The sequence below is a fragment of the Rhinopithecus roxellana genome, chromosome 2 (genome assembly GCF_007565055.1).
Source record: "Rhinopithecus roxellana isolate Shanxi Qingling chromosome 2, ASM756505v1, whole genome shotgun sequence".
Taxonomy (NCBI): Eukaryota; Metazoa; Chordata; class Mammalia; order Primates; family Cercopithecidae; genus Rhinopithecus; species Rhinopithecus roxellana.
The window spans coordinates 85,046,858-85,073,716 of record NC_044550.1 but is presented as its reverse complement, the minus strand read 5'-3'; the positions used below and the strand labels follow the sequence as shown (position 1 = coordinate 85,073,716).

At 40.3% G+C, this 26,859-nt stretch overlaps 1 protein-coding gene across 2 annotated transcripts in view; it reads left to right on the top strand.

The window, feature by feature from the left end:
* NR3C2 (nuclear receptor subfamily 3 group C member 2) overlaps window positions 1–26,859 on the top strand; it is a 363,388-nt gene that overhangs the window by 275,170 nt on the left and 61,359 nt on the right. For both annotated transcript variants that reach the window (XM_030920434.1, XM_010368448.2), the window contains exons 5-6: window positions 10,368–10,718; window positions 12,823–12,967. In XM_030920434.1, coding sequence (XP_030776294.1) covers window positions 10,368–10,718; window positions 12,823–12,967 — 496 coding nt within the window. The remainder of the gene's footprint in view (window positions 1–10,367; window positions 10,719–12,822; window positions 12,968–26,859) is intronic.

Below are 26,859 nucleotides of genomic sequence, written 5' to 3'. Positions count from 1 at the left end.
GTGAAAATCACCACACCCAGCAGACTTTGTTTTAAATGAAGGGAAACCTACCATTAGAACATAAGCAGAATAGTAACAAGTAAGTGGTAAACAACTTGAGAGAAGAAACGAAAACTGTTTTGTTTAATTTCTGGACTATCGATGTGATGTTACTTTAAAAATTAATAGCGATTTAAATGTGAATTACAGCCCCAAATCTCCCCACCAAAAAACTTTCAGATATGTCCCAGCTGCCCTTCCTGAACTACCCACATTAAAATTTCCAGAAGTCCTCCCAGGACGGGTCCTTCACAGCTTTGATGGATAACGGCTGACTGTTTCTATCCAAGTCTATTGTTCAATCTCATATGAATGGAAAATACAGATTATAAGGAATCACTAAAAATAAAAAAAAAACTTTAATGTTAAACTGTCCCTAAAAGCTTATTTTCAGTGAGCTGGTATCTTATGTATTAAGAACTTTCTTAAATTCTCTCTTGGACCGTTTTCCTTTAGGATGGTAGGGTATGACTAAATGATAGAAATACGAAGAATACTTTTGAAACTAAAATGGGAAGCACATTCTTTTAAAGAGGCATTTATTCAGCTTGCTGTGCAGAATTAGATTTTGAGAGAGTCACCAAAGCTCTGGAATTTACACTGTGGCAGAATACCAAATGAAAAAATAGAAGTTAATCTTGTAAACAAAGCTGGGCAGGGCAGGGCAAGCCTGTGTGTCTGCCCCCATTCTGGCCACTCTGGCGTGGCCCTGCTCACCACCAGGTCCTCGGCAGTGCCCTGAGACCTGACAGCACAAGACATCATCAAAGTGCCTCAGGATGCTGCAATACCAACCCTGTGTGCAGAGACAAGCTGGAATCCAAACAGGAGAAGCAACTGCAAGACAATACTTCTTCAAAAAAGGCCATTTTGTTTGGCTCTGCTTTATCTGGGAGTTTGCAGACCAATTCAGTCTGTATCCTGAAGAGATCCCAGCCTAGAAAAATAACTTTTTTTGAAATACATGCATCATTGGCTACTATTGATTCTTAATTTAGACTAATTTTGATATGCTTATCCTTTTTTATAGTAGTACTAGTTTCTGACTTGAAGATTGTTTAAAAATTCTGCTTAGCTTCTTTTGTCTTGCGTTTGTAAAATGTTCTTAATAATAGAGTGATAGTAATACAGAAATACTGTATTACTATATTACAGAGAGTAACTCAGAAATACAGACTGGTAAAGCAATTGTGAAAAATATTTTTGTATCAATTCACAGGATTATTATTTTGTTTGGTTATCTGACTCATCAGTTCTTTTTCTTACTAAGCAATTTTTATAGTTTTTAATGATTCAGTTATAATCGCAGCATTAGTATTCTTGAGTAAAACTCAGTTTTCTTTTCATATAAATAATATAAAGGATTACTTATGATTTGATTATAATTAGGGTGGTTTTTGATAATATATGTTGTTAAGTAATAGTTCTTTAAGAAATAGTTAAAATTATAATGATGTAGCCATAAGTAATTTATTTCACAGAAAGACTGTTGAACTAAGAGGGAAGAAATATTTTGAAGAAAATTAATATTGGAGACAAAACTGCTCTCCTGGTGTGTATATTTTTTTATTCCTCATTAAGAATTTTTATTTCTTAGTACACAAAATAATCATTAAAAAATTCTGAAATTACATTTAGGCAACTTCCTTAGCTGTCTTAGAAGTCTTGGGTACTTCCAAGTCACTGGGTATAATCAAGGGACCAAGATGTGGAAACCACTGCACTAAAGTAGCAACAAATGTTTAGAGGAAGAACAGAATAATTTAAACAGCCCTAAAAAGTAATGTGCAAACAAATGTACGTGTATTATAGTTTAAATATTCTTTAAGTGCTTATTAAAGGAATCTTTCGCTTAAATTTTTGTTTTGTAAAAACTATTACTTTTTGTAACTATTCCCCTCATCTATCTGTTTGGTAAGCTCTTATTTTTGTATATCATATTTGCTTAATATGGACCCTGCTTGAGTTGACTTGACAGTTTGAGGAGGTATGCGCAGGGCTCTTCCTGGGACTTTTCTACCACTGTGGATTCCAGCATTTAACTAGTTATTTTCAGCCCAAGTCTAGTGAAGATCATGCTAGAACTTGGGAAGGCCTAGTAAACTAAGCTGAGTGCTGTAGTCCATTTCCAGGTCACTGTCTTTTGCCTCTTTCTCGTACCTTATTCACCCCTGTGACCTTGTTAGAACAGTAATGTTTCTTCATAAAACATTCTTAATGAGTCTATTTACCTTGCATGCTCAATGAGATCGTGTTTCATGTAATAAATTCTCAGCTGAAACATATGCCAAGAAGGCAGCCCGTGAAGCTGTTAAAGAATTAACTTTTTAACTGAAGGAGGGGCCATTTGCTGTGGGACTACAGCTATCATAGTGCTATTTTTCTTATTTTAAATGTACTATAAAACTACTTAGAGGTTTTCTTTTTTGCTTGTTTGTTTTACACATGTACATGCATCAATCTTCAGCATAGTTATCCTCAAAGAATAGGAATTTACAAAGCAGATACTCTATTTTCTAAAGAATATAAATTTGATTTAGATATTTACATCTAAATAATGATATATTTGTCTGAAGAACTTACTAGTTGCAGCGGAGCTCAGGAACTTTATTTTTAATAAAAGAAGTAGTAGGTTCTTTCCTTAGTAAGTTCTATTTTTTATACCGACTAGATTGATTTCTGCATTGTTAAATTCTCCTCCATTAGAATCAAGGTGTCATAACAGGGAGCAAAAGCAAAAAGCCTGAGCTGTGTGTAACAGTAAAATAGCCTTCCAGTGTGAAAAAGTTGACTGTGCTGCCCAGGGAGTTAGAAGTGAAAACCTCTTGTGTATTGGCACAGGTTGTTACAAGCCTCCTATTTAAAAGACTAATCTCTGTAAACAGAGGTGATCCAGTGGTGACCTTAGAGATAATTTAGAAAAGTCATTTTAGCTGTCGATCCTCTTCTCACCCCCTTTGACCTTCTGATTAGGTGTCATTAGATGTTGTCTGCAAATGTAATGGGATTTCTCTATTGTAGTGTTTCATGTCATTACAATAAGTCACTTCCCTCTAATGCTACTTACAATTTTTGCATACGTCACTTTACCCCTCTGTGCACGGTGATAACACAGTACCTACCCCATAGTGTGCTTATGAAGACATTGAATGGGATATTTCTAAAAGCTGTTATCTTAGTTCTTGACATACAAATTATTGATTAATGATAGCTCTTTACTATTTTCACCACTAATAAAATAATGTAATCTCAAGATTACAAGAAACCAAAGAGTGTGTTTTACATATAGGACTGAGTAAACAACTTGCTGTATAATGGTGAAAGTCCTTTTTTTCTTTTCTTTTTCTTTTTTTTTTTTTTTTTGGAGATGGAGTCTTGCTCTGTCGCCAGGCTGGAGTGCAGTGGCGTGATCTTGGCTCACTGCAAACTCCACTTCCCAGGTTCATGCCATTCTCCTGCCTCAGCCTCCCGAGTAGCTAGGACTACAGGTGCCCGCCACCAGGCCCAGCTAATTTTTTGTATTTTTGGTAGAGACGAGGTTTCACCGTGTTAGCCAGGATGGTCTTGATCTCCTGACCTCCTGATCTGCCTGCCTCGGCCTCCCAAAGTGCTGGGATTACGGGCATGAACCACTGCACCCGACCAAAACTACTTTTTTTAAAAGGAGGGTGGGGTGGGATAGAGCGAAGAAGAGAGCACAGAGGACGTTAGGTGTTTGGTTTTTTCCCATGGTGCTGGACATTCTCTCAAGCAGGCATTCTGAGATCACAGTCTCTGCCCTTTGTGCATATTTTGGAAACATATTTCTGAAATTATCTTTTACCACACATATAAGTATAAGGGATTTATTTCTGTTTTTCAGAAAAGTATGAACCAGAGAGATTTCTTTCAGGCAAATGTAAGTCTGGAATGTACATCAGAGAGTCTTACTTACTTGCATTGTAGGGCCACCAGATCTCAATAACTCATTTAATCACTTTCTTCTACCTTAGGGCAGAACTGCCCTCAGACAAGCAGGATGCCTATCTACCTATTATCTTAGAATTTTTAGAAAAGAATAGTACATGTTCTTGCTAGTAGTACATTCCAAGCTTTCTCCGTAACACATTCCAGAATGCTGGGAGGAAATTCTCCTAATGTCTAATCTAAATCCCTTCTTCTGCCCTTTAAACCCTTCATATCTTATCTTGACCTCAGTGGAAATAGAAAGTAGATGCTCCCCATGATTTAGCCAATGTCTCTTTAAGTTTTTGAAACTGTCATTGGGCTTCTCATAGACCTCATCCTCTACTCTGGAATAAGTCAACCTCAGTCTTTTCCACGTTTTTTTCTTTCAGAAGCATGTTTTGTTCAGAGCTTTGCGGGTAGAGGATTTGTCATTTTGTTACTCCCTTCTGATACTCCTCAAGGTCTATATCAGCACAACAGTGACAGGGCCCAAGTAGAAGTTGTCATGCGTAATCAATCCACCCTGGCAGGGAGGCACCAGCCACCTCTCTGCCTCACCACTGCTGCAGTTCTTCCTAAGAGGTGCCGGAGGGCACTTCAGAATTATAGGGCAGCCTCAGCCCCATGCCACACAGTCCAGCGGTGGTCTGTCTTGTTTTCATTCAAAACCAGTCAGGCCTTGAGCACAAGAAAGCTTCAGAAGCTTTCTCCATTGCCCAGAGATGATTACCAGAAGCTATTTCTCTGATGTTCTGAGTTTCCTCTCCCCCTGAGGTTCTTCTTTGATCTAATGAGGTCCCCAGCCTGGCCAGACCTCGACGTGTTGTCTCACCCTGAAAACCCCTTCTGTGTGCACACATTCCTGAGTTTGATTGGCATTAAGAAGGGGAGGGGGGATGAAAAATGTACATATTAGAGGAGCAAAAAGAATATAGCTACAGAAATTACAAATGCCATAAAAGTAATCATGGTCACCATCTGTCTAGCCCAGGAGAACCTTGGAAACATCTTCCCAGCTTTGTCCCTATCTGACTTCCTGTCTGTCTCCAGTGGGGAGGGTATCATATTTCTGTCATGGGAAATCATCTTCCAGAAACTTGTTATTGTCTCGGTAAAATCATAGAACCCCTATTCTGACTCCCTCAGATTCCCTTGAGCCCCTCTGCCCAGTTCTGACTTCTGACCTGAGGGATTATCCTCTTAGGTGGATCAATGGCACTTGACTCCAGGTGGATCCCCATACAGCAAAATGTCGTGGTCCTCATAGACCTTCAGTGTAATCTGCCTCACACCAAAAGCAAACCATGGCTTGGTGGAAATTACTACAGAGGGGACAGGATAGTGTGAGCTCCCTATAGTTTCTCCCCCTATAGAGAGAAAACAACTTCTCTCTGCCATTGTCTTTCTCTCCAAATATATTGTAAATGCCAATGACCCAAAACTTATCATAGCCAGTTTTATAAACCTAATTACTTTATTATGTATCTATTCAACTTCCCTAAGATTGTAATCTCTTATCAGGGCTCAGATCTTGTTAGTCAGCATTACATTGCTCACAAACTGGTTACTTCTTATACAATGGGTGGATATTAGTTATTTGCTAAGTAATAAACTTATTATATAACAATTGCAACAAAGTTATATTTATTATAGATACAGATGCACATATCTGTGGATAGCTTTACACACACATTAAAATGTTATATATGAGATTGAGGTGGGCTGATCACCTGAGGTCAGGAGTTTGAGACCAACCTGGCCAAACATGGTAAAACCCTGTCTCTACTAAAAATATAAAAAAATTAGCCAGGTGTGGTGGTAGGCACCTGTAATCCCATCTACTCGGGAGGCTGAGGCAGGAGAATTGCTTGAACCCAGGAGACAGAGGTTGCAGTGAACCAATACAGTGCCACTGCACTCCAGCCTGGGCAACAGAGTGAGACTCCATCTCAAAAAAAAAAAAAAAAAATGTAATATATGGATACCCACTCATTTGGAATATCCTTTAAAGTGATCAAAGGTTGAGTTTGTGTTTGCCTCATGTTTTCTATGTCTGTGCATGTTTCCTATGTCAACAAAATCAATAATGTATGTTAACTTGTTAAATTATATAGATTAGTCTGAGAATATTTGGAGACACTTCTAAAAAAACAACTTGTATTCAACTTTCTTAACCACTCTAAGAGTATTTATAAACAATTGAAATGCTACTTCCTTATAATCAACTGACAAGTTTTTTTATTGCCCTAGGACCCAGTTCTGCTGGTGTTTATTGCATTGGGATTGACTTAGATGATCTTTTCCCTATTAGTGCACATTAGCTGTTAAGCCTGTAGAAGGATGACATTGCTTCCTTTGATTTCATGGCCAGATTACTTAGTTGCCCCCTATCTTTGAGAGTACTCCTCCTCTGGCAGTAGAAAAGCAAAGAGAAGTCATGCAGATAAAGAGATAAGGAAGACAGGAAAGCACAATTAGGGTTATTGGGCTGAAATTCGTGCCCCCATGTATGAGGGTGATGGGAGAAATGGTCTGTTAAAGAGGATAGTGGGTGGTGGGGGCAAAGGGGGAGAATGCTGTTACTGTTTCGTGGGCAGTAATTACATTTGGCCTATGAACAGAAAAATACATATTTTAATATAACCTCAATGTAGCCTCTCTAATGTTTACTGCCAAGACCTAAAATTTCAAGACATGGCATGAAGTATTTCTGCAATGACAGAATTCTCACTTTATTTTTTTCTAATGAAATACTGTAATTGAACAAAATTCCATATTCTACTATATATCACTCTTTTACTATACTCCAGAGGGAGAAAGTTGTCCTGATGACCATTTCTAAGACTAAAGAATCTTTACATGGTGAAAGTCCTAGCCAGCCATCATTTGGCCACAATGGTGGCTTATCAAAAGGGTGTGTAGCAGGTCATACCAGCCTCAGGAGGTGGAGCAAAGCAAAAAAGGAAGTCTTGCCATGTCATGTTTCAAAGCTCTTGTGAATGTTGAGATCTCATTAGAAATCTTTCAGTTTTAATAGAGTCCCACCAAGATGTGCTCTGCCTGCTCTTTTGCAGGTTGGTCAGGATAGGAAGCAGGGCCTCCCCAATGCTAGTTCCTCAGGGAACAATTCACGAGAATCTAAGGAGTTGTCTCCCAGCAGTGCCAGGAAAGACAGGCTGCCAAAATGTTACTAGTAATTAAGGACTAGGCACCTGAGGGCAGCAACTAAGCACGTACTAGTTATTATAACATCCAGGTAGAACAAGTGAAACTCCTCTTTTAGGTGAGTTTAATTGGGACTGGGAAACATTTACAGTCACATTAATGTATACTGCACGTGCACACACACACAGCTACTGTTGCTGGCAATGGAGAAAATGGTGTTTGTGTCTGGCCACCTAGGAACATGAGATCACAAAGCACAATGGCCATTAAGTCAATATTGATTTAGTAAGGTGCTAAACAGTGGTTAAGTTCCCAAATGTATGCTCAATGATGCTTTTGGATAATAGAAACATGTTCCTTAAGTATCTTCAGCCAACAGTGTTCCTGTGTAATTAGCAAACATCTTAATTATACACTTGGATTTGAAGCTTATGCTAGCTAATCTTAAAGTATGAAAATTAAACAAATTAGATAAAGAGAAAAGGTTTGGAAGAGAGACTGCATGTAGCATGGAGGTTAAGAGCGTGAACTCTGAGCCATAGCTGGATTCAAATCTCACCCTGGTATTTACTAGCTCTGCAATATGAAAAAGTACTTAATCTCTGTGTTTCAGTTTTTTCACCTGAAAAATGAAAATAGTGCCTCTCATAGGGTCTTGGTGAGCATTGGAATGCTGAAAACAAGTTAAAGCTCTTTAGAACTGTGCTTGGAACGTGAAATTTTAAATATATTTAGCTTATTTTAGATACGGTATTTTAAGAGTAATAATTCCACAAATGGGTCATTACACAGTAGAAATTTTGAAAAGGAATAGTAATTAATTCAGAAATTTTATCATAAAATCTCAGAAGCTTGCTCGTATTTCCCACAGGGAAGTAAACTAATACTTTATATATGTAATAGTTTGTTAATGTTTATTAAAATTTGAAAACAAGGTAAATTTATTCAACAAACATTTTTATTGGGTACCCATAAGCATCATGGGAAGTGATATGATGTCATAGGGATACATAAGACATTATTACCCACTTTGAAGAGCTTAAATTTTACAATACAGCATGTATTAGAACAGTATAAAATATTCAAGCATTTTAGAAACATTACTTTGATATAAATATAATTAATTAAGTAACCATATTTTTGGTCCTTTTAGGAAAGATATTGGGTAAATACACATGGCCAAAGATACACTGGAGATATTTATTACCTTGAACTATTGGAGTAAATATGGATTATTACTCAATTTCAAGTGTCCTACGTATATTCACAAAATCACAGTATAAACTTAAATGTACCTGAAATGCTAAATGTGATGTCGATAATCCGCTCCCTAGGTTTATGCTACAGACCACAGCCTTGTGTGTAAGTGCTGGAGAATATGTTAAGTATTCTTCATGATATTTCCTATCATTGACCTTAAATCAGCCGTGAGAATAAGCACAACATTGTAGACTGAAAGCCTAAAGCAATATGAATTTTATCACTAATTTGCAAGCAAATATCACTTTCAATAAAATTTGAAAATATCACCCTTGGCTGTTTCTAGTCAATTAAATTATGGTTATCATCAGATGTGGTCCCATAAAGGATGAGAACATTTTAATGTGCTGGAATATTTTTAATGCTTACAAAATTATGGGGGAAGAATGGAAGTGACATTGACATATTGTTTCAGATGTTAATAATAATTTCCAACATGTTTTTATTTGTCATACCCATTTAGTTCTCTGAGAGATAAGAGAGGGAAACTTTGTCATGCCCATTTTTCAGATGAATCCGTTGAGACTTAGAGGAGAGTTTATCTAATTGCCCAAAAGACAGATTAATGCTATTGAGGATTTTCTTAAGCTCTGATAGAGTCATCAGTTGACTGTGTTTTTAGATTACCTGGGTGCTTGGTTCTTTTCTGTTTTGTCTAGTTTTTGAGGCACTTTGCTGAGTATTTTTCATTTGCCCACTCATCCATTCATCAGAAGTATCTGGGTTACTAGTGCCGGTTACTGGTGCCTGGGCAGCATCTTCCATTAACATACGTGAATATGATACATCTGCTTTTCCTTGATAAACAGTTCTAAAAATCAGGTATCTATGCCTCAAATCTTTTATTAAAGAGACAGTCTATAATTATTGAAGTTTAAAATTTTTGTTAATATTCAACTTCTTCAAGACAGTAGTTATGTCTTATTTATCTTTTAAGCCTGGTTCCAATATTTAATATAGCTTTTGCTGTTTGATGGCTTATCTTTTATCTGAATTGTAAGATTTTCTGTGATGAATGTGATATTAGTGGCTATAATTGTAAACACAAATTACTCCATTTTTAAATCAAGTTAATTGGTATAACATAGTCCTATTCTACGTTAAATTTGTGTCCTGTAAGTACTCATGACTGTTAGGATTAAGTAGAAGGTGTCTGTTTTCTTCAAGAATTTTTAAATAAATTGAAATGTTACATTTGTAATATAAGTAATTCTCACATACCTAAGCTCAGTTTGGCGCTTCTGAACTTTTTTTTTTTAACCCGATCTGTCTTCCCAATTATCTATCCATCTACCCATCTACCTCCCAACCTTCCCACCTCCCCTACCACCTCCATCATATTCGCATATGAAGTAATTTACCCTTCCTTTAAGCTCTATTTCAGATATACAAGATATGTGATCTTATATTTCTTAAACTTTCTGGTCTCTGTTTCCTTATTCTACAATGAGAATCATAATAGAATCTACTCATAAAAGTATTAAATTGGTTAATTTATATAAAACATTTAGAACAGTGCCTGGTGTTAGTTAAGCATTCAATAAATTTTAGCCATTTTCGTTTTTATCATGGTTCCGATCTCTGCCTGCACTGCGGTACAGTGGTGATACATTTCTTAACTCCTCCCCCACTAGGCTGAACACTTGTTGAGGACAGGGTAAGGCTTGGTTATACTGCACATATTAGCTGGGTTCGTATGCAGCTTATGCAGTCTCTTATAGGAGACAGGCAGTGAAGACTTGTAAAATGAGTGAAAGAAGGAAGGAATTTGTTATCCTAATATCCATAGTAAGTAATAATAATTGGGCTTTATACGTTTTCTCTTAGTGGAATAAACGATCATGTTCCCATCGACATAACAAGACCTATTTAGAGGAAAACTGCTTTAAGCAATATGAGTCAGTATATTTCAAACATAATTTTAATTTGGCCTTATCATTTACGGTTTCTTATAGCACGAAAGTCAAAGAAGTTGGGAAAGTTAAAAGGGATTCACGAGGAGCAGCCACAGCAGCAGCAGCCCCCACCCCCACCCCCACCCCCGCAAAGCCCAGAGGAAGGGACAACGTACATCGCTCCTGCAAAAGAACCCTCCGTCAACACAGCACTGGTTCCTCAGCTCTCCACCATCTCACGAGCACTCACACCTTCCCCTGTTATGGTCCTTGAAAACATTGAACCCGAAATTGTGTATGCAGGCTATGACAGCTCAAAACCAGATACGGCCGAAAATCTGCTCTCCACGCTCAACCGCTTAGCAGGCAAACAGATGATCCAAGTCGTGAAGTGGGCAAAGGTACTTCCAGGTAGGATTGCCTCTCCTTTCATGTGCTGCATCCTGAACTTAACAAGTCTGGGCAACTGACTTCGCCATCTCCAACCATGCAGTAGGAGTTAGCTTTCTATGAAATCCTGATATCAGATTTTTGCAATTGATAGCAAATTGATCAAGTATATAGGAAAAATATGGTTAATGTGCTCATTTCTTCTGAGAATGCAGGGTTAAGGATTTTATTGTTGAAATGACAGATACAGCTGGGCGCAGTGGCTCATGCCTGTAATCCCAGCACTTTGAAAGGCCAAGGTAGGTGGCTCACTGAGGCAGGAGTTCAAGGTCACGAGGTCAGGAGTTCAAGACCAGCCTGGCCAAGATAGTGAAACTCCGTTTCTACTAAAAATAAAAAATTTAGCCCTGCGTGGTGGCAGGTGCCTGTAATCCCAGCTACTCAGGAGGCTGAGGCAGGAGAATTGCTTGAACCCAGGCAGCAGAGGCTGCAGTGAACCGAGATCCCACCACTGCACTCCAGCCTAGGCAACAGACTGAGACTCTATCTCAAAAATAAGATAAAAATTAAAAATTAAAAAAAAGACATGCACTTCTTATGTTGATCAAAATGGAAAATGTCATACAAAAATATTAATAAGATAAAATACATTCTGTTCATGAAATCACAAGGTGAGCACATTATTAGCAGCTCATAACTAGTGTTAATCTAAGCATAGACCGAGTAAGCCAAGGCCTAGCAAGTAAGTTGTCAGAGACCTGGAATGACTCTTCTGTCTGAAAAAAATCACTTTGCCCCCTAGCACCCTTTAAATTGTCCCTGGAATTCCTATTTTAGTCATTTTTTTGTTTCATGGGATTTAATTAATGAGGCCTCTCTAAATCTACAGAAACATCACTTAGAAATTGCCATTCCATTGTCCCAGTGTATTAATCTAAAGCAGTTTCTGAGATTACCTGCGGTCAGACAGCAGCTGTAAAAGTTGGGGAAAGCTCCACTGACTGATTCTTTGAAGAGGAGCTTACCCAGTGCAACTCCACAGGCAGAAAAATGATGCCCCTGGAAACAGGGCAGTAATAAAACAAAAGAAGGCCCGGTACAGTGGCCCATGCCTGTCATCCCAGCACTTTGGGAGGCCGAGGCAGGCAAATCACTTGAGGTCAGGAATTCAAGACCAGCCTTGCCACCATTGTGAAACCCCATCTGTACTAAAAATTCTACTCGGGAGGCTGAGGCAGGAGAATGGCATGAACCTGGGAGGCAGAGCTTGCAGTGAGCCAAGATCGCGCCACTGCACTCCAGCCTGGGCGACAGAGCGAGACTCCATCTCAAAAAAAAAAAAAAAAAAAACAAACAAAAAAAAACATATATATATAAACACATACACACACATAAAATTTAGTTGGGCGTCCTGGCAGGCACGTGTAACCCCAGCTACTTGTGAGCCTGAGGCAGGAGAATCGCTTGAAACCCAGGTTGCAGTGAGCCAATATCATGCCACTGCACTCCAGCCTGGGCGACAGAGTGAGACTCCATCTTAAAAAATAAATAAATAAAATAAAGAACAAAAGAAGAGCTTGAATCTGTCAGGCAAGGAGGACAGGTGCCAAGGAAACATGTTCTACCATAGAACTTTATCAAAGTCTGATATTAACCTGGACCATAGGAGGCACCACATGCTCATTTTTTAAGCATCACAGATTCATGAAGAATGAAATCTCCCACCATTATTGCAGACACGCAGGGGTTGACAGTTATTAGATTACCCTTTTAGTGTTATTAATTGTGGGTGGGACAAAGCAAGTTTTGCAGGTTAATACAAATTCTCTCAATCTAACCAAGGGTTTTAGGCTGTCATCCACACTGAAACTCACTGAACTTTGCAATTTTAGTTTGCCCTGGCAGTTTACCCTCATCTAGAATTTAGGATGAATTTAAAGTGAAATGTGGAACAGGACTGGGCCTGTGTTAGAAGCTCTGTAAATGACTGTTGAATTGATTTGAGTCTATTAGGGAAGAGAAAAGTGAAAGAAAGGTGGCTGTTTGGGGTTGACTTAAGAAGCATCTTCCTGGAATGTACTTAAATGCTAAGTGTATTTCTGTGATTAATTGTTTTGTTCTTCAGGATTTAAAAACTTGCCTCTTGAGGACCAAATTACCCTAATCCAGTATTCTTGGATGTGTCTATCATCATTTGCCTTGAGCTGGAGATCATACAAACACACGAACAGCCAATTTCTCTATTTTGCACCAGACCTAGTCTTTAATGAGTAAGTACCTATTAATTAGCCTTCATAAAATAAACTGCAGAGTTATTCGTTATGCTTTCTTTCAATAATTTCTAAACAGGTATACGTTGGTGAAAAAATCTACTGAAACTGGCATTTTTTAACGTTAAAAATTTACAGATCTCTAGGAACTTAAAAATTACTCTTTGCAACATTACACTGTACACTTCTGAGTATATATAAATCAGTATATATAAATTCCACATAATAATATGTAGGATATATCCCAAAAGAAAGATGATCCAGTTGGCTCTGAAAATTGACTGGTACAAAGCCACAATTAATAGAAAACAGTCTCTTTTGGTATTGACTCCAATTGGGAAGACGATCTAATTTCTAGGAAATGTGAATGTATAAAGTGCCAGCTTTTACGAGCGTCATATAATGGTTCTTTTGTTAACAGTATACAGCTGCTCAATGTGTTTTCATGACAATCGTAATTACCCTTCTTTGCCATCATAAAGGAAGCCAAACTGTTATTCTGTAGCAAAACATTTTTAGTTTTATGATGCATTTTAAAGACTGAAAGAATTGTGATCGGTTTTTCTTTGGCCACAAATTCCTTCCTATTTTAAGTTTACATTTTAATACTGTTTGCATTCCTCATTAGCACATTTTATTTATGTTTATATCTAGCAGTGCTTCTTTGTAATTGTTGGGTCAAGAAATACTTAAAAGGGAATATTTGAATTAGGATAGTAACTACAGCCAGTCTAACAGATGGCTCTCTCTAGCAACAGGAAAATAGGGGTTTCAGTAGGGGAGGCAGATGAGAAATAGGTTGGTGATAAAAGCAAGAAAAGTAATGCAAAAGATGAAAAGTATAGACAGATAAATGAAAAGTATAGACAGATAATGCCAGCATACCGCAGTAGTACCAGTAGTAATTTACCTAGGAGGACCAGTTTGCCCACATGTGATATACTGCAAAGACAATTTTATTCCAAACGTAAATTAGAAACATCAGTTGTTGGTTCTCGAGGTGGCCTTCTTTTGGCAATTTATCAAAAAGAATAGTTCTAGTACTGCATCAGTTTTCACCAAAAGCACGAAGTAAAGTCAAGCAACTGACATGCACAATTTAATTAACTTGTGTTCCTCAATAATCAACTGATATTATTGAATAGTAAGCCCATTTTAAAATATGTTCTATAAACCAGAAGGAAAAACATATTAAAGAGGGTTCTTCTTTTAAAAGGACATGTGAGTAAATAGGAATCTCTATGAGTGCCATCGGTGTTTCAACATTTGATTTTAACAGAAGATTAAAACAACCCATTTAATCTTATTAATACATCTATTAATTTTTGTCATAAAATGCATATAACATAAAATTTTTCATTTTTAGGCATACAACTCAGTAGCATTAATTACATTCACATTGTTGTGCAACCATCACCACTATCCCTATCCAATACTTTTTCATCATCCCAAACAAACTCTAAACCCATTCAACAATCAGTCCCCATTATCCCCTCCCATAAACTTCTGGTAACCTCTAGTCTATGAATTTGCTTCTTCTGTATATTTAATGTAAGTGGAATCATATAATATTTGTCCTTTTGTGCCTGGCTCATTTCGCTTAGCCTAATGTTTTCAATGTTCATCCATATTTAGTATGTATCAGAATTCCATTCCTTTTTATGGCAGAATAATATTCCATCATAGGTATGTCAAGTCAGTCCTCATTAGTGGATTCTGTAGTTGCATATTTGCTTACTGAATGCATTTATTTGTAATCTCAAAGTCAATACTCACAGGATTTTCATGGTCATTCACAGACAAATGCAGAGCAACAAGGAATTTGAGTTGCCAAGAGAGCATATTGCAGCTGAGCTCACACAAGGGGCCACTCCACCATCTTGTTTCAGCTTTCATGCTATACACTCATCCCTTTCACAGTCTATTTAGTGCCACATGTTTTGCATTTTTATGCCTTTTGGTGATTTCACCGTTTAAGATGGCTGGCCGCTAGACGTAGTGCTGAAGGGCTAGCTAGTGTTCTTCAGCTCAAGAAAGCTGTGATATGCCTCACAGAGAAAACAGGTGTGTCAGATAATCATTACTGAAGCATAAGTTATGGTTCTGCTAGCTGTAGTTCAGTGTTAACAAACCATCTTAAGTAAGATGTCTTTAAACAGAAATACACATGAAACAAAATTAGGTATAGATCAGTTGATGAAATGTGACCAGAGGTTGTAAGGACCATTACCCCAGACTTCCCCTACAGGAGGGATAGTTGTACATTTGCTAATTCAGTGTTTGCTGCTGTGACTTTATAAAACATGACTACAGCAAATATTTTATCCAATCATCTGTTAATGGGCAGTTTGCTTGTTTCCACCTTTGACTGTTATGAATAATGTTGCACTGAATATGGGTATACAAATATATCTTTGAGATGCTGCTTTCAGTTATTTCAGTACCTAGAATTGGAATCCCTGGGCATATGGTCACAGCAGTTGCACCATTTTGCATTCCCACCAGCAATGTACAAGGGTTCTAATTTCTCCACATCCTTGCCAGCACTTTTTTCTTTTTATTAACTAGCCATCCCAGTAGGCGTGACGTGGTATCTCACTGTAGTTTTAATTTGCATTTCCCTAATAGCTAATGATGTTGGACATGTTTTCATATGCTTATGGGCCATTTGTATATCTTCTCTGTAGAACTGTTCATGTAAGTTCTTTACCCATTTTTTAATTGGAGTATATGTCTTTTTGTACTTGAGTTGTAGGAGTTCTTTATGTATTATGGATATTAAACCCTTATCAGATGCATGATTTGTAAATATGTCTCTCAACCTGTGACTTGCCTTTTTACTCTGTTGAAAGTGTCCTTTGGTGCACAAATATGCATAAGTGTAGTGAAGTCAAAATCTCCTCTTTTGTTGCTTTTCTTAGGTGTCACTTATCACTTTTTAATTGTTTATAAATATCTGAATATAAAGGGCTACAAACAATTACAGAATTGTAAGAATGTTTTTTCATAAATGGAACTTAGGGGAAAGCACCTTATATTTGAAGGCTGGGAATAATGTACTTAAAGGGGTTTGGAAATAAATAAGAAACAAACAAACAAAAAGAAAAGGTCATATAAGCTTTGTGTATTTGTCTATTCCAGAGAATATTGTTACAGATAAAATGGAAACAACAAAAGATAAATGCTTTCTAATATTAAAAGTAGTTAAGTGTTATTGATGTAATTATTAGAATGGACATTTTGCTCTCTGCTCTTAAAACTTTTGACCTCAACCCAACCCGGACTTCTGTAGGGTTTCTTTCTATCAACTAGAAAGAACAGAGCAAAGCTGTGTTTTTCGAGGGGCTAGGGTGGATACTACTCTGGGGAAATAATTGGAAATTACATAAAGCCTTTTGGTCAAATTGCATCAAAAAGAGAGCTCGATGTGGTAGCTCCGTCACTGGGTACCATGATAGACTCTGTATCTTTTAGGGAAATCAGTAAGTTACAGAGCATGTCCGAATGCATATGTATACATGCTTCATCTTGCATTTATTCCAATAATATTTATTAACTGTTGTCAGTATTCTAAGCAGTAGTTTTAGAATAGTGAGAGAAAAAAATCCCTCTCTCATAGAACATACAGTCTAATGAGAGAGACAGAAATACTGAGTTTTGTAAGTAAAATATAATTGCGGTAAGTATTGAAAGGAAAAGTGCTCTGAGAGCAGTTAATGGGAGAAATTGATCTAGTCAGGAAAGTCTTCCTTGGGAATGATTAAACTGGTGTTCCCCAGGTGAAGGAAGTATATGAGGAGGAAAGTTGATCTAGCCTGAGAGACCAGCATGTGCAAAGGCCAACTGACAGGAAGGAACATGGGCCTTCAATGAACTGAGAGCAAGACCGTGTGGCTGGAGGGGAGCCTAAGGCCAGGTCCTGTGGGTTTCAGAGGCCACATCAGAGACTTGGTTCTTTAAGAGCAGTGGAACAGCCATTGAATTATTCTAAGTGGTGGAGTAGCATTTCCAGATTTGCTTCTTGAAAAGATCCCTCTGAATTCGCGGAATGGAAAATGGGTTAGAAGTGAGTCAGAGCAGATCTTGGGAAACCAGATCTTGCGATGGGAATTCAAGTGATAGTGTAAGGTGAAATCAACAAGAATTGCTAGTGGTTGGATATTGGCAAGGACTGGAGTGGGGGAAGAATTAGCTGTCTAGGAAGACTTCCAAGCCTCTGCCATAAGTGCCAGGAAGGATTTGGTGCCCCTCACTGGGATGGGGAATAAGGGAAGAAGACTCAGGTTTGGAAGGGCAGGGGAAGGGAGAGCCTGGGACCAATTTTAAGGGTAAGATTGACTTGCCTTTGAAAAATTATCCAAGAAGACATTACATAGGCAGTTATTTCTACAGGTCAGAAACTAAAGAGGTGTCCTGGCTAAAGTTAAACATTTTGAACTCATTTTGGAAGTAGTAGTTGAAAGAGGAATGTTGTGACATGGATCGCAAGGAAAGAGATGACTTTAAGAAAGGAGATGCGACTACCCTATCATGTTTTATGTTTTTGTGATCCCAGTGAGGTGTGACCTAGAAAACTCAAAGCATGCCTCACACATTGCCTGCCAATGCCTTATACATTCATATCTTCTGAACATGTTCTACGCTTTCCCTGAGTCATTACCTGTGCTTTCGTACCCTTCCACAACAGCAAAGGCAGCAGTCTGGCATTTTGTGTAAAGCAGTAGTGATGCAGCTCACTTGAGGGCAGAGTACACCGATGTGGTCCTCGCTTGCTCTCCCACCAACCCTTGGCTGTTTACACCACCCCCCACCTGGTGTTGCCACCTCTTAAGTACGTGTATCTCTGCCTTATTTCACTGGCACACCTCATTGAAGTCACACACTCTGTCTTAATCATTTTTGAATCTCTAGTAGCTGGCATTGTGTCTGAATCATAGTAGGTACTCCATAAATATTTGCTGAATAAATGAATTACTGAACAAATGAACCAAACAATCTATTAATCAGTCTGAAAGGGGCTTCCTAAGTTTACATTTCTAATTATGAGGATGAAGTTTATGATGAAGTGGGATGCATGGCTTTCCTGAACAGAGGCATTGCAATATTTAAAACAGAGGAACAAAACTTTGGGTTTACCTTCAACTGTGACACAGATCTGAAAGTTCCCAAAGATCTTATTCTCTGGTATTAGTATCACTGGAGATGGAGGAAAGGTGGGAAATAGGGAATAATAAAGGAAACATTCTTTCTAATTTTTTATTAAACATTGGGGTGAAGATATTAGTTAATACTTTAAATTAACATAGAACTTTTCTTATTATAAACTCAAAACTTTTCAAATATGTATTAAATGATTAATTATTCAATTTTACCTTGAAATGGCTTATCATATATTGCTACAGATCGCTGCAAGTATTCAAATTTCTTATCAATTCACTACACATATTAAAACTCCCACTGAAGCCTGTAATGACTTTTTTTTTCATTTTTTTTTTATAAGTTCTGAAATGAAGGTTCAGTATTACTCTTTTACATCTTGGCTGATATTTTAAAATTAAACATATATTAAAGACTTGCTTATACTACCTCAAGTAGTAGCCCAGTAAAAAATGTTTTTGATGATCTTTTACTGTCCTCAGTAAAAGTGAGGAAAAAAGTCAGGAAGGTGACTTCCACCCACACCATCCTGCGTCTGAAGCACTAGTTGTGTGAGGGCACACCCCTTTTCCTTCCACTGAGAAACCTACTCCTGAGATTTCCATTGTTTTTTTAATTTCTGGGTAAGTATGAGGGAATGAAGTTCAAAAGAAGGAAACAAGTCTTCCTTCCATGCCTTATTTTTCCGTTGGACCCTATGAAAAACCAGACTTCGCTCCTCCCTCAATGGCTGCTTTTGTTCTTCCTTCTCTCTCCCCAGCCCACTTCCCCTTCTCCTTCTTTCAAGGTAGGATTTCTTACTTCTCCTTGGCTCACTGGGAAACTGTTGTGTGATTTCTGCAGCTTCCAGTGTCTGACCCTCCTCCTTTTTCTTCTCACTTCTCCCTGCACCTTCCTTTCCTTTCCCTTTTGTTACTCCCCTCCTTCCTTCTCCCCTTCTCTCTCCTTCTTCCACCTCCCACTGCCCCATACACCCCTTTTCCTTCCACTGAGAAAAGGATTGTTTTGGTTCACAGACTGTTGGCGAGAGTGAGAGAGGGTTGAAGTCTTACTGGCACTTCACGTGCCTCTCTGGGAGGAAGGTGACTTCCACCCACACCATCCTGCGTCTGAAGCACTAGTTGTGTGAGGGCAGCTCCATTAGATAAGTACACAACTCAGTTGCCATCGGCTACTTCTTGTCATGTTTTCATGGGGTGCTACCTGTTTCTTTGTGTCCCCAGTCGCTGGGTTAGTGTGCTGGCGTAGTCCAGTTGTCCTCAGTGAGGGTTCTCCCCGGGCCATCCTGCCAACATTACAGTGCCAATGAGGTCCCTCTGTACCTAACATTCTGAAGCTCCATGAGGCCTGGCTTCCAAATGGGTTGTGTGTTCCAAAGTCTGTCCCACCGTGGTGGAGGCTGGGATCAGAGGATCCTCATGGAGGCCAGGAGGGGGTTGGAGGTATGGCGAGCCCCAGTGTCCCTTCCCACAGGGAGTGGTGGATCTTCCTGAGCCGCTGGAGGTGACTTGTGTGCCTGGACCCTCACCCCAGCAGGGTTAGGGCCAGCGATAGTTGGGGGACAGGAGTTCTGATGAGAAGAGTCAGGGATGTAGGATGAACCTGATCAGCTCCTCCCTCAATGGCTGCTTTTGTTCTTCCTTCTCTCTCCCCAGCCCACTTCCCCTTCTCCTTCTTTCAAGGTAGGATTTCTTACTTCTCCTTGGCTCACTGGGAAACTGTTGTGTGATTTCTGCAGCTTCCAGTGTCTGACCCTCCTCCCTTTTCTTCTCACTTCTCCCTGCACCTTCCTTTCCTTTCCCTTTTGTTACTCCCCTCCTTCCTTCTCCCCTTCTCTCTCCTTCTTCCACCTCCCACTGCCCCATACACCCCTTTTCCTTCCACTGAGAAACCTACTCCTGAGATTTCCATTGTTTTTTTAATTTCTGGGTAAGTATGAGGGAATGAAGTTCAAAAGAAGGAAACAAGTCTTCCTTCCATGCCTTATTTTTCCGTTGGACCCTATGAAAAACCAGACTTCGCACCAGCAGCTAGAGGGCCAAGGCCTGCAGCCGACGGCCTGACCATGAAAGCAGCTCCCCCTGCAGGTGGCACACGTACTGCCGGCCTCACCGTGGCCCCAGTGTTCCCAGCGGGGAATCTGTCTGGGTCTGCAGCAACCTTAATTCTTGCCTCCTCAGAAGACAGAATTTGACTGAGGGGCAGAAGGAGAGACTGAGGCGAATGTTACACAGCAAGAGTGAAAGTTTATTAAAAAGCTTTGAGCAGGAACAAAAGGAAGTAAAGTAACCTTGGAAGAGGGTGAAGCATGTGACGTGGGAGATCAAGTGTGCAGTTTGATCTTTGACTTGGGGTCATATACGTTGGCATGCTTTCTGGGAGATTGCGTCCCTTCTCCCCTGATTCTTCCCTTGGGGTGGGCTGTCTGCATGTGGGGTGGCCTGCCAGCATTTCGGAGGGGGCATGCGCAATGTGTTGACTGGAGTTCTATGCATGCTCACTTGAGGTGTTCCTCCCTTACCAGTCCAGAATTCCTAGAAGGTCATACCAGCTGAACTCTGCCATTTTGCCTCTTCATGCGCATGCTTGAGCCCACTCACCCAACTCCTGAGATCTTATCAGAAAGCTGCTTATCACCGGTTTCAGGTTTTTCTATCTATTAGGAGACTGCCTTTCCCTGGCACTGGCTGACACCAATTATTATTTTAGAGAAACAGTATAACAACTGCCTGACCTGAGGGTCACCTGACATTCCTGATGGCAGTAAGAGGGACCTCTCCTGCCCTGCTCATGTCTGCCTGACTACCTACTGTAACACTACCACTGCCTATTTTGCATCTGGTTCTCTTGATTCCTACCTGGCCCTTGGAGACAGTGGAGCTCAAAACTCTTGAATAAAGAAAAGCAACGTCATAAGTAGAAAATCGTTGATCCTTATCTGCAAAGGACAGAAGCACTCCAGAATGGAAATTGTGTTTTTACATAAAAGTAGTGTTTAGAGGCCATATTCCCACCTGAAGGAGGCTAGACAGAGTGAAGAACTCTAGGGGAAGGGACAGTGGAGCTGGAGGAGGTTTTATAAGCTACAATCAAGAACAGTCATTTAGTTATATACAGGGAAAGAGGAGAGGTAGATACAAGTCCCCAAAACTAGAATGATTTCCTTCCCTCCTTTCCCCTACTTCTTTTTAAAATAGTATTTATTCCTTTTTGTCAGTCTATCATAGTGATAAGGATTAGAATTGGAGTAGAAAGCCACTTCTAGCCAGGCATGGCACCTCACACCTGTAATCCCAGCACTTTGGGAAGCTGAGGCAGGAGGATTGCTTGAGTCCGGGAGTTCAAGTCTAGCCTGGGCAACAAAGACCGTGTCTCTACAAATAATTAGCTAGACACAGTAGTGTGCACCTGTGGTGCCAGCTACTTGGGAGGCTGAGGTGGGAGGATCACTTGAGCAATCAGGAAGGAGTTCAAGGTTGTGAGTGAGCCATGATTGCACCACTGCACCCCAGCCTGGGTGACAGAGCAAGACCCTATCTCAAAAAGAAAAAAAAAAGAAAGAAAAGAAAAGTCATTTCCAGACATCTTAGCAGAGGAAGTGAGAGGAGGGAAGTTCTGGAAGAAATGGATAACCTGCTGCAATGGTATTTCTGAGTTACATCATAATAAGAGAAGTTCCAATACTGAGCACGCAGAAGATAGTGACTGCCTGTACCTGAGAAAGGGGAAAACACCTAAGAGGGGAGTATTAACTTAAGACGAGAACAGAGGGGACACTTCCTAACTCAGTTCTTCGGTTGTCTTCTTTTTTTTTTTTTTTTTTTTTTTTTTGAAATGGAGTTTCGCTCTCGTTGCCCTGGCTGGACTGGCTGGAGTGCAATGGTGAGATCTCGGCTTACCACAACCTCCGCCTCCCGGGTTCAAGGGGATTCTCCTGCCTCAGCCTCCCGAGTAGCTGGGACTACAGGTATGTGCCACCATGCCTGGTTAACTTTGTATTTTTTTTAGTAGAGATGGGGTTTCCCCATGTTGGTCAGGCTGGTCTCGAACTCCTGACCTGAGGTGATCCACCCGCGTCGGCCTCCCAAAGTGCTGGGATTACAGGCGTGAGCCACCGCGCCCAGCCCAGCCTGTTGTTTTTCTTCTGTTTTGTTTTGTTTTTATAAAAGCCTGCCTCTGATTTTAGACTACTCGTGGGAGAAGGAAATAAGTGGTATTTATTGTCCTTTATTTGGCAGATACTTACTGAGCAACTTCAGTGTACTAAGCACTGTTCTAGGCAGTGGGAATACAACAGTAAACAAAATAAGATTCCCTTCCTTGGTGGGGCTTACAGTCCAGTGGTAGGTATAGGTGGGTGACATAGCAGAAACAGTGGAGGCCGCATTGTGAAACAGTCCTGCCTGCAGTGCTGCTAGAGAGCAGGGCTTGGATCCCATCCCTGATACTTGTATATGACAACACCAAAAATGGTACTTAAAATAATATGTCATTTCAGTGAATTTCCTCAAGGGCTTTACTAGTGCCCTTGGTTAGCCACATTGGCTTCCTTTTGCTGCATTGAGGATCCAGACTCATTCTTAACTCGATGTCTGTTCTCTGTGCAGGAAGATGGCTCTTTCAAGCCTTCTTGTCTCAGCTCTAAATATTTCTTGTTCAGACAGATTTTGCCTGATCATCTGTATTAGGCTGTACTTGCATTGCTGTAAAGAAATACCTGAGACTGGGAAATTTATAAAGAAAGGAGATTTCATTGGCTCATGGTTCTACAGACTGCACAGGAGGCATAGCACCGGCATCTGCATCTGGGGAGGCCTCAGGAAGCTTCCCATCCTGGCAGAAGATTAAGGGAGAGCAGGCACATCACATGGCAAAAGCAGGAGCAAGAGAGAGAGGGGAGGGGGGTGCACCACACACTTTTAAATGACCGCTGTCACCAGGAGGACAGCATTTAGACCAAGGGGATGGAGCTAAAGTGTTGATTAGAAATCCACCCCCGAGGCTGGGCATGGTGGCTCACGCTTGTAATACCAACACTTTAGGAGGCCCTGCGGGCGGATTGTTTGATTGCTACTCAGGAGTTCGAGACCATCCTGGGTAACATGGTGAAACCCTGTCTCTACCAAAAATACAATTAGTCGGGTGTGGTGGTGCATGCCTGTGAAGGCTGAGGTGGGAGAATCACTTGTGCCCAGGAGGTGGAGGTTGCAGGGAACGGTGATTGTGCCGCTGCACTCCAGCCTGGGTGACAGAGTGAGGCCCTTTCAGGGGCGGGGGATGGGGAAGAAAGAAAGAAGTGCACCCCTGAGATCCAGTCACCTCCCACCAGGCCTCACCTCCCAGCGGGCCCCACCTCCAACACTGAGGATTACAATTTAACATGAGATTTAGAGGGGACACATAACCAAACTATATGATCAAGGATCTGTAGATCCTAGAGCTGTCCATCAGATCTAGAATACACTTCTGCCACTTCCCTCCCCATTTTATCATATTTCTATTTTCCCCTTAGTAACCCTCCTGCCCCCATTAGCGTAAGCTCTGGGAGGGCAGGAACCTGGCCTGATTTACCTTTGCGCTGCCAGCTGCTAGAATACTGCCTGGCATTAGTTAAGTGCTTGATGAACTAATTAATTTTAAAATGCTATTTTCAGCATATTTCCTGCTGCTTCTCTGCATACACTCCACACCAGCCAAATTAACCTTTCTCTTCCCTAGGTCTTTCTACTGCTGTGCCTTGCTCCTAATACTTCCCTTCTCCCTCAAGCCCAACCCAAAGCATACTTTCTCGCTGCCAACTTGTCTTACCGTTAAAGAATGATGTCCCCTCATACACTCTATAGCAGGGGTCCCCAGCCTTTTGGGCACCAGGGACCAGTTTTGTGGAAGACAATTTTCCACAGACCTGGCAGGGTATGGGGATGGTTTCAGGTTGAAACTGTTCCACCTCAGATCATCAGGCATTAGTTAGATTCTCATAAGGAGCATGCAACCTAGATCCCTCACATGCACAGTTCAACTAGGGTTCACAGTCGTATGAGAATGTAATGCTGCTACTGATCTGACCGCTCAGGCAGTAACGCTCACTTGCCTGCTGCCCACCTCCTGCTGTGTGGCCCAGTTCCTAACAAGCCATGGACTGTAATACAGTCTGTGGCCCCAGGCCTGGGGACCCCTGCTCTATAGTACTTCTTTTATATCTCGATCATTTGGTACTTACTGTGTCTATATATGTTTTTTACTCTAGGTATACTGTAAATGCCTAGAGCACAGAAAATATACTTGTTAAAGTTATCCATAGTGTCTAGCAAAATGTGTGTGTGTGTGTGTGTGTGTGTGTGTGTGTGTGTGTGTGTCTGTGTGTGTGTGACAGAGAGAGAGAGAGAGATGGAGTCTCACTCTGTTAGGCTGGAGTGCACTGGTGTGTTCTCGGTTCACTGCAAACTCTGCCTCCTGGGTTCAAGTGATTCTCCTGCCTCAGCCTCCCGAGTAGCAGGACCAAAGACACCTGCCACCATGCCCAGCTAATTTTTTGTATTTTTAGTAGAGATAAGGTTTCACCATGTTAGCCAGGCTGGTCTCAAACTCCTGACCTCAAGTGATCCACCCACCTTGGCCTCCCAAAGTGCTAGGAGCCACCACACCCGGCTGCAAAAATACATGTAACTGGCACTCGGTGACTGTTTTTGGTTTGTTAATGTGTGCTGTTTCTGGCACATGGGTCAGAACCCAATTCCCTGATGTGGATTGACCTTACAGTGTTATGGAGGCTTAACATATAAACTTAATGAAAAAGATTCAGTTTTGCAGACTTCTTTAAATTTTACTTCAAGAGTACTACTGTATGTTAATATTCCATGTATGATATTTCTTATAGCGTTCTTGAGAAATTTCCTAAGGAGTTAATGAAGCTGGGTAATTGTCAGGATAGTATGAAATTAAAGCAAAACAAATGCAAGACTGCAAATGGAATAAACTGTTTAAGCTATATATTACTATATTGGGATCAGATAGAGTAGTAATGATGCAAGAAATATATCCAAGCTTTATTCTGGCTAACTAGAGGGAGCTATTTTTCATTTTTAATAAAAGTCTAAAACAGTTTAAGGTCATATATTGTCTCTAAAAGGCTTAGTGTAGCTAATATTAGCATATTGCTTTTTATTTCCGTTAACATCTCAAGGACCTTGGTCTTTTCAGCTAAAAATATTCTTCTTTTCTATATAAAATAAAGTTCCTGGAGTAAATTTCTTTCTTTTTTTAACTTTTGTAGAGATGGGATCTCACTGTGTTGCCCAGGCAGCGTAGTGGCACGACAGTTCACTGCAGCCTCGATCTCCTGGGCTCAAGTGATCCTCCTGCCTCAACCTCTCAAGTAGCTGGGACTGTAGGCACATGCCACCACAACTGGCTAATTTCTTCCTATTTTTTTGGAGACAGGGCTTCACTCTGTCACCTAGGCTGGAGTGCACTGGCGTGATCATAGCTCATCGTAACATCAAACTCCTGAGTTCAAGCAGCCCTCCCATCTCGGGCTACCAAGTAGCTGGGTTTACAGATATGAGACACCAAGCCCATCCTGGAGTAGATTTCTTTATTGAAAATTTGGTAAATGGGGAAAAAATATTTTTATGCAGTGATTCTATTCCCAGATAGGGCAGGTGCAATGGAATGGGCCAGTCAACTCTAAAACAAAGAAGGGCTCCAGACTCCCCCCTTGACACAGGCCACAAGACCTAGAAATAGTAGCTTTGCTGGCACTGCTCTGGATTGAAGAAGGGGAACACACTTGAATGTGTCTTGCTGCTTAAAGCATTTTATGAACTTCTGTCTTTAGACATTTCTAGAACGGAAACTGAACCACATGATTATTTTTTATTATATCCCATGAGAGATGATTTTTGTTTTATAATTTTCCCCTTTTCCACCGATGAACCCCAAGCTTATTTAATAGGGTCATGTTGGGGAGGGCTCTCAAAAGGTTATTTAACTTTCCCTGGGTTCTGGCATCTGACACTGTTCTGAAAGAAACAAGTGGAGGATGAAGGGAAACAAACAAGGTCATATTTGGAGACCCTCGGCCTCCTTATGAAAGCACACTTGTGCACCTGGATCAGGGGAGCTGCAGTAGGAGTGTTGTACAAGCCAACATACATACCTACAGGTGTGACAGCCTTGTATAACATCATCATCAAAGACATCATCTGTGTCCCTGTCCATTGAAGTAGACACCACTTCAACAGAAGCAGTAGAATTAGCAGTTTAGAACCTCCTCACTTCCTGTCCACTGCAGCTGTATATCAGTCTCCACTTACCTTGGCACTGCAGTGCAAAAGTAACTGATAATCAAGTAGTTTAGGGGTAGATCTGAAGGATTCTGAGCTGATGCTGAAAGCTTATGGAAGGTGTCATGCTAAATACTATCTCCAATACTTCATTTTATTTAATCCTCACAACTCTGTGAGGTTGGAATATATTATCCTGCTTTTAAAGATGAGGAAAGCCCAAAGTTTTGAACACAGGTGTCTCTCTGTCCAAAGCTCAGAATTTTTCAGCTATAAAAAGGCTTCTACCTTGACTATGGAATTTGGATTTTCAGGCAGTTACACACAGTATAGAGCTTTGGAGCTTAATAATGGTTTCAGACATGATATATATTTGAAACTCTTACTGGCCAATCATCATTGTCCATATTGTACTGCAATAACACAGTCCCTGAGTCTGGGTAATTTGAA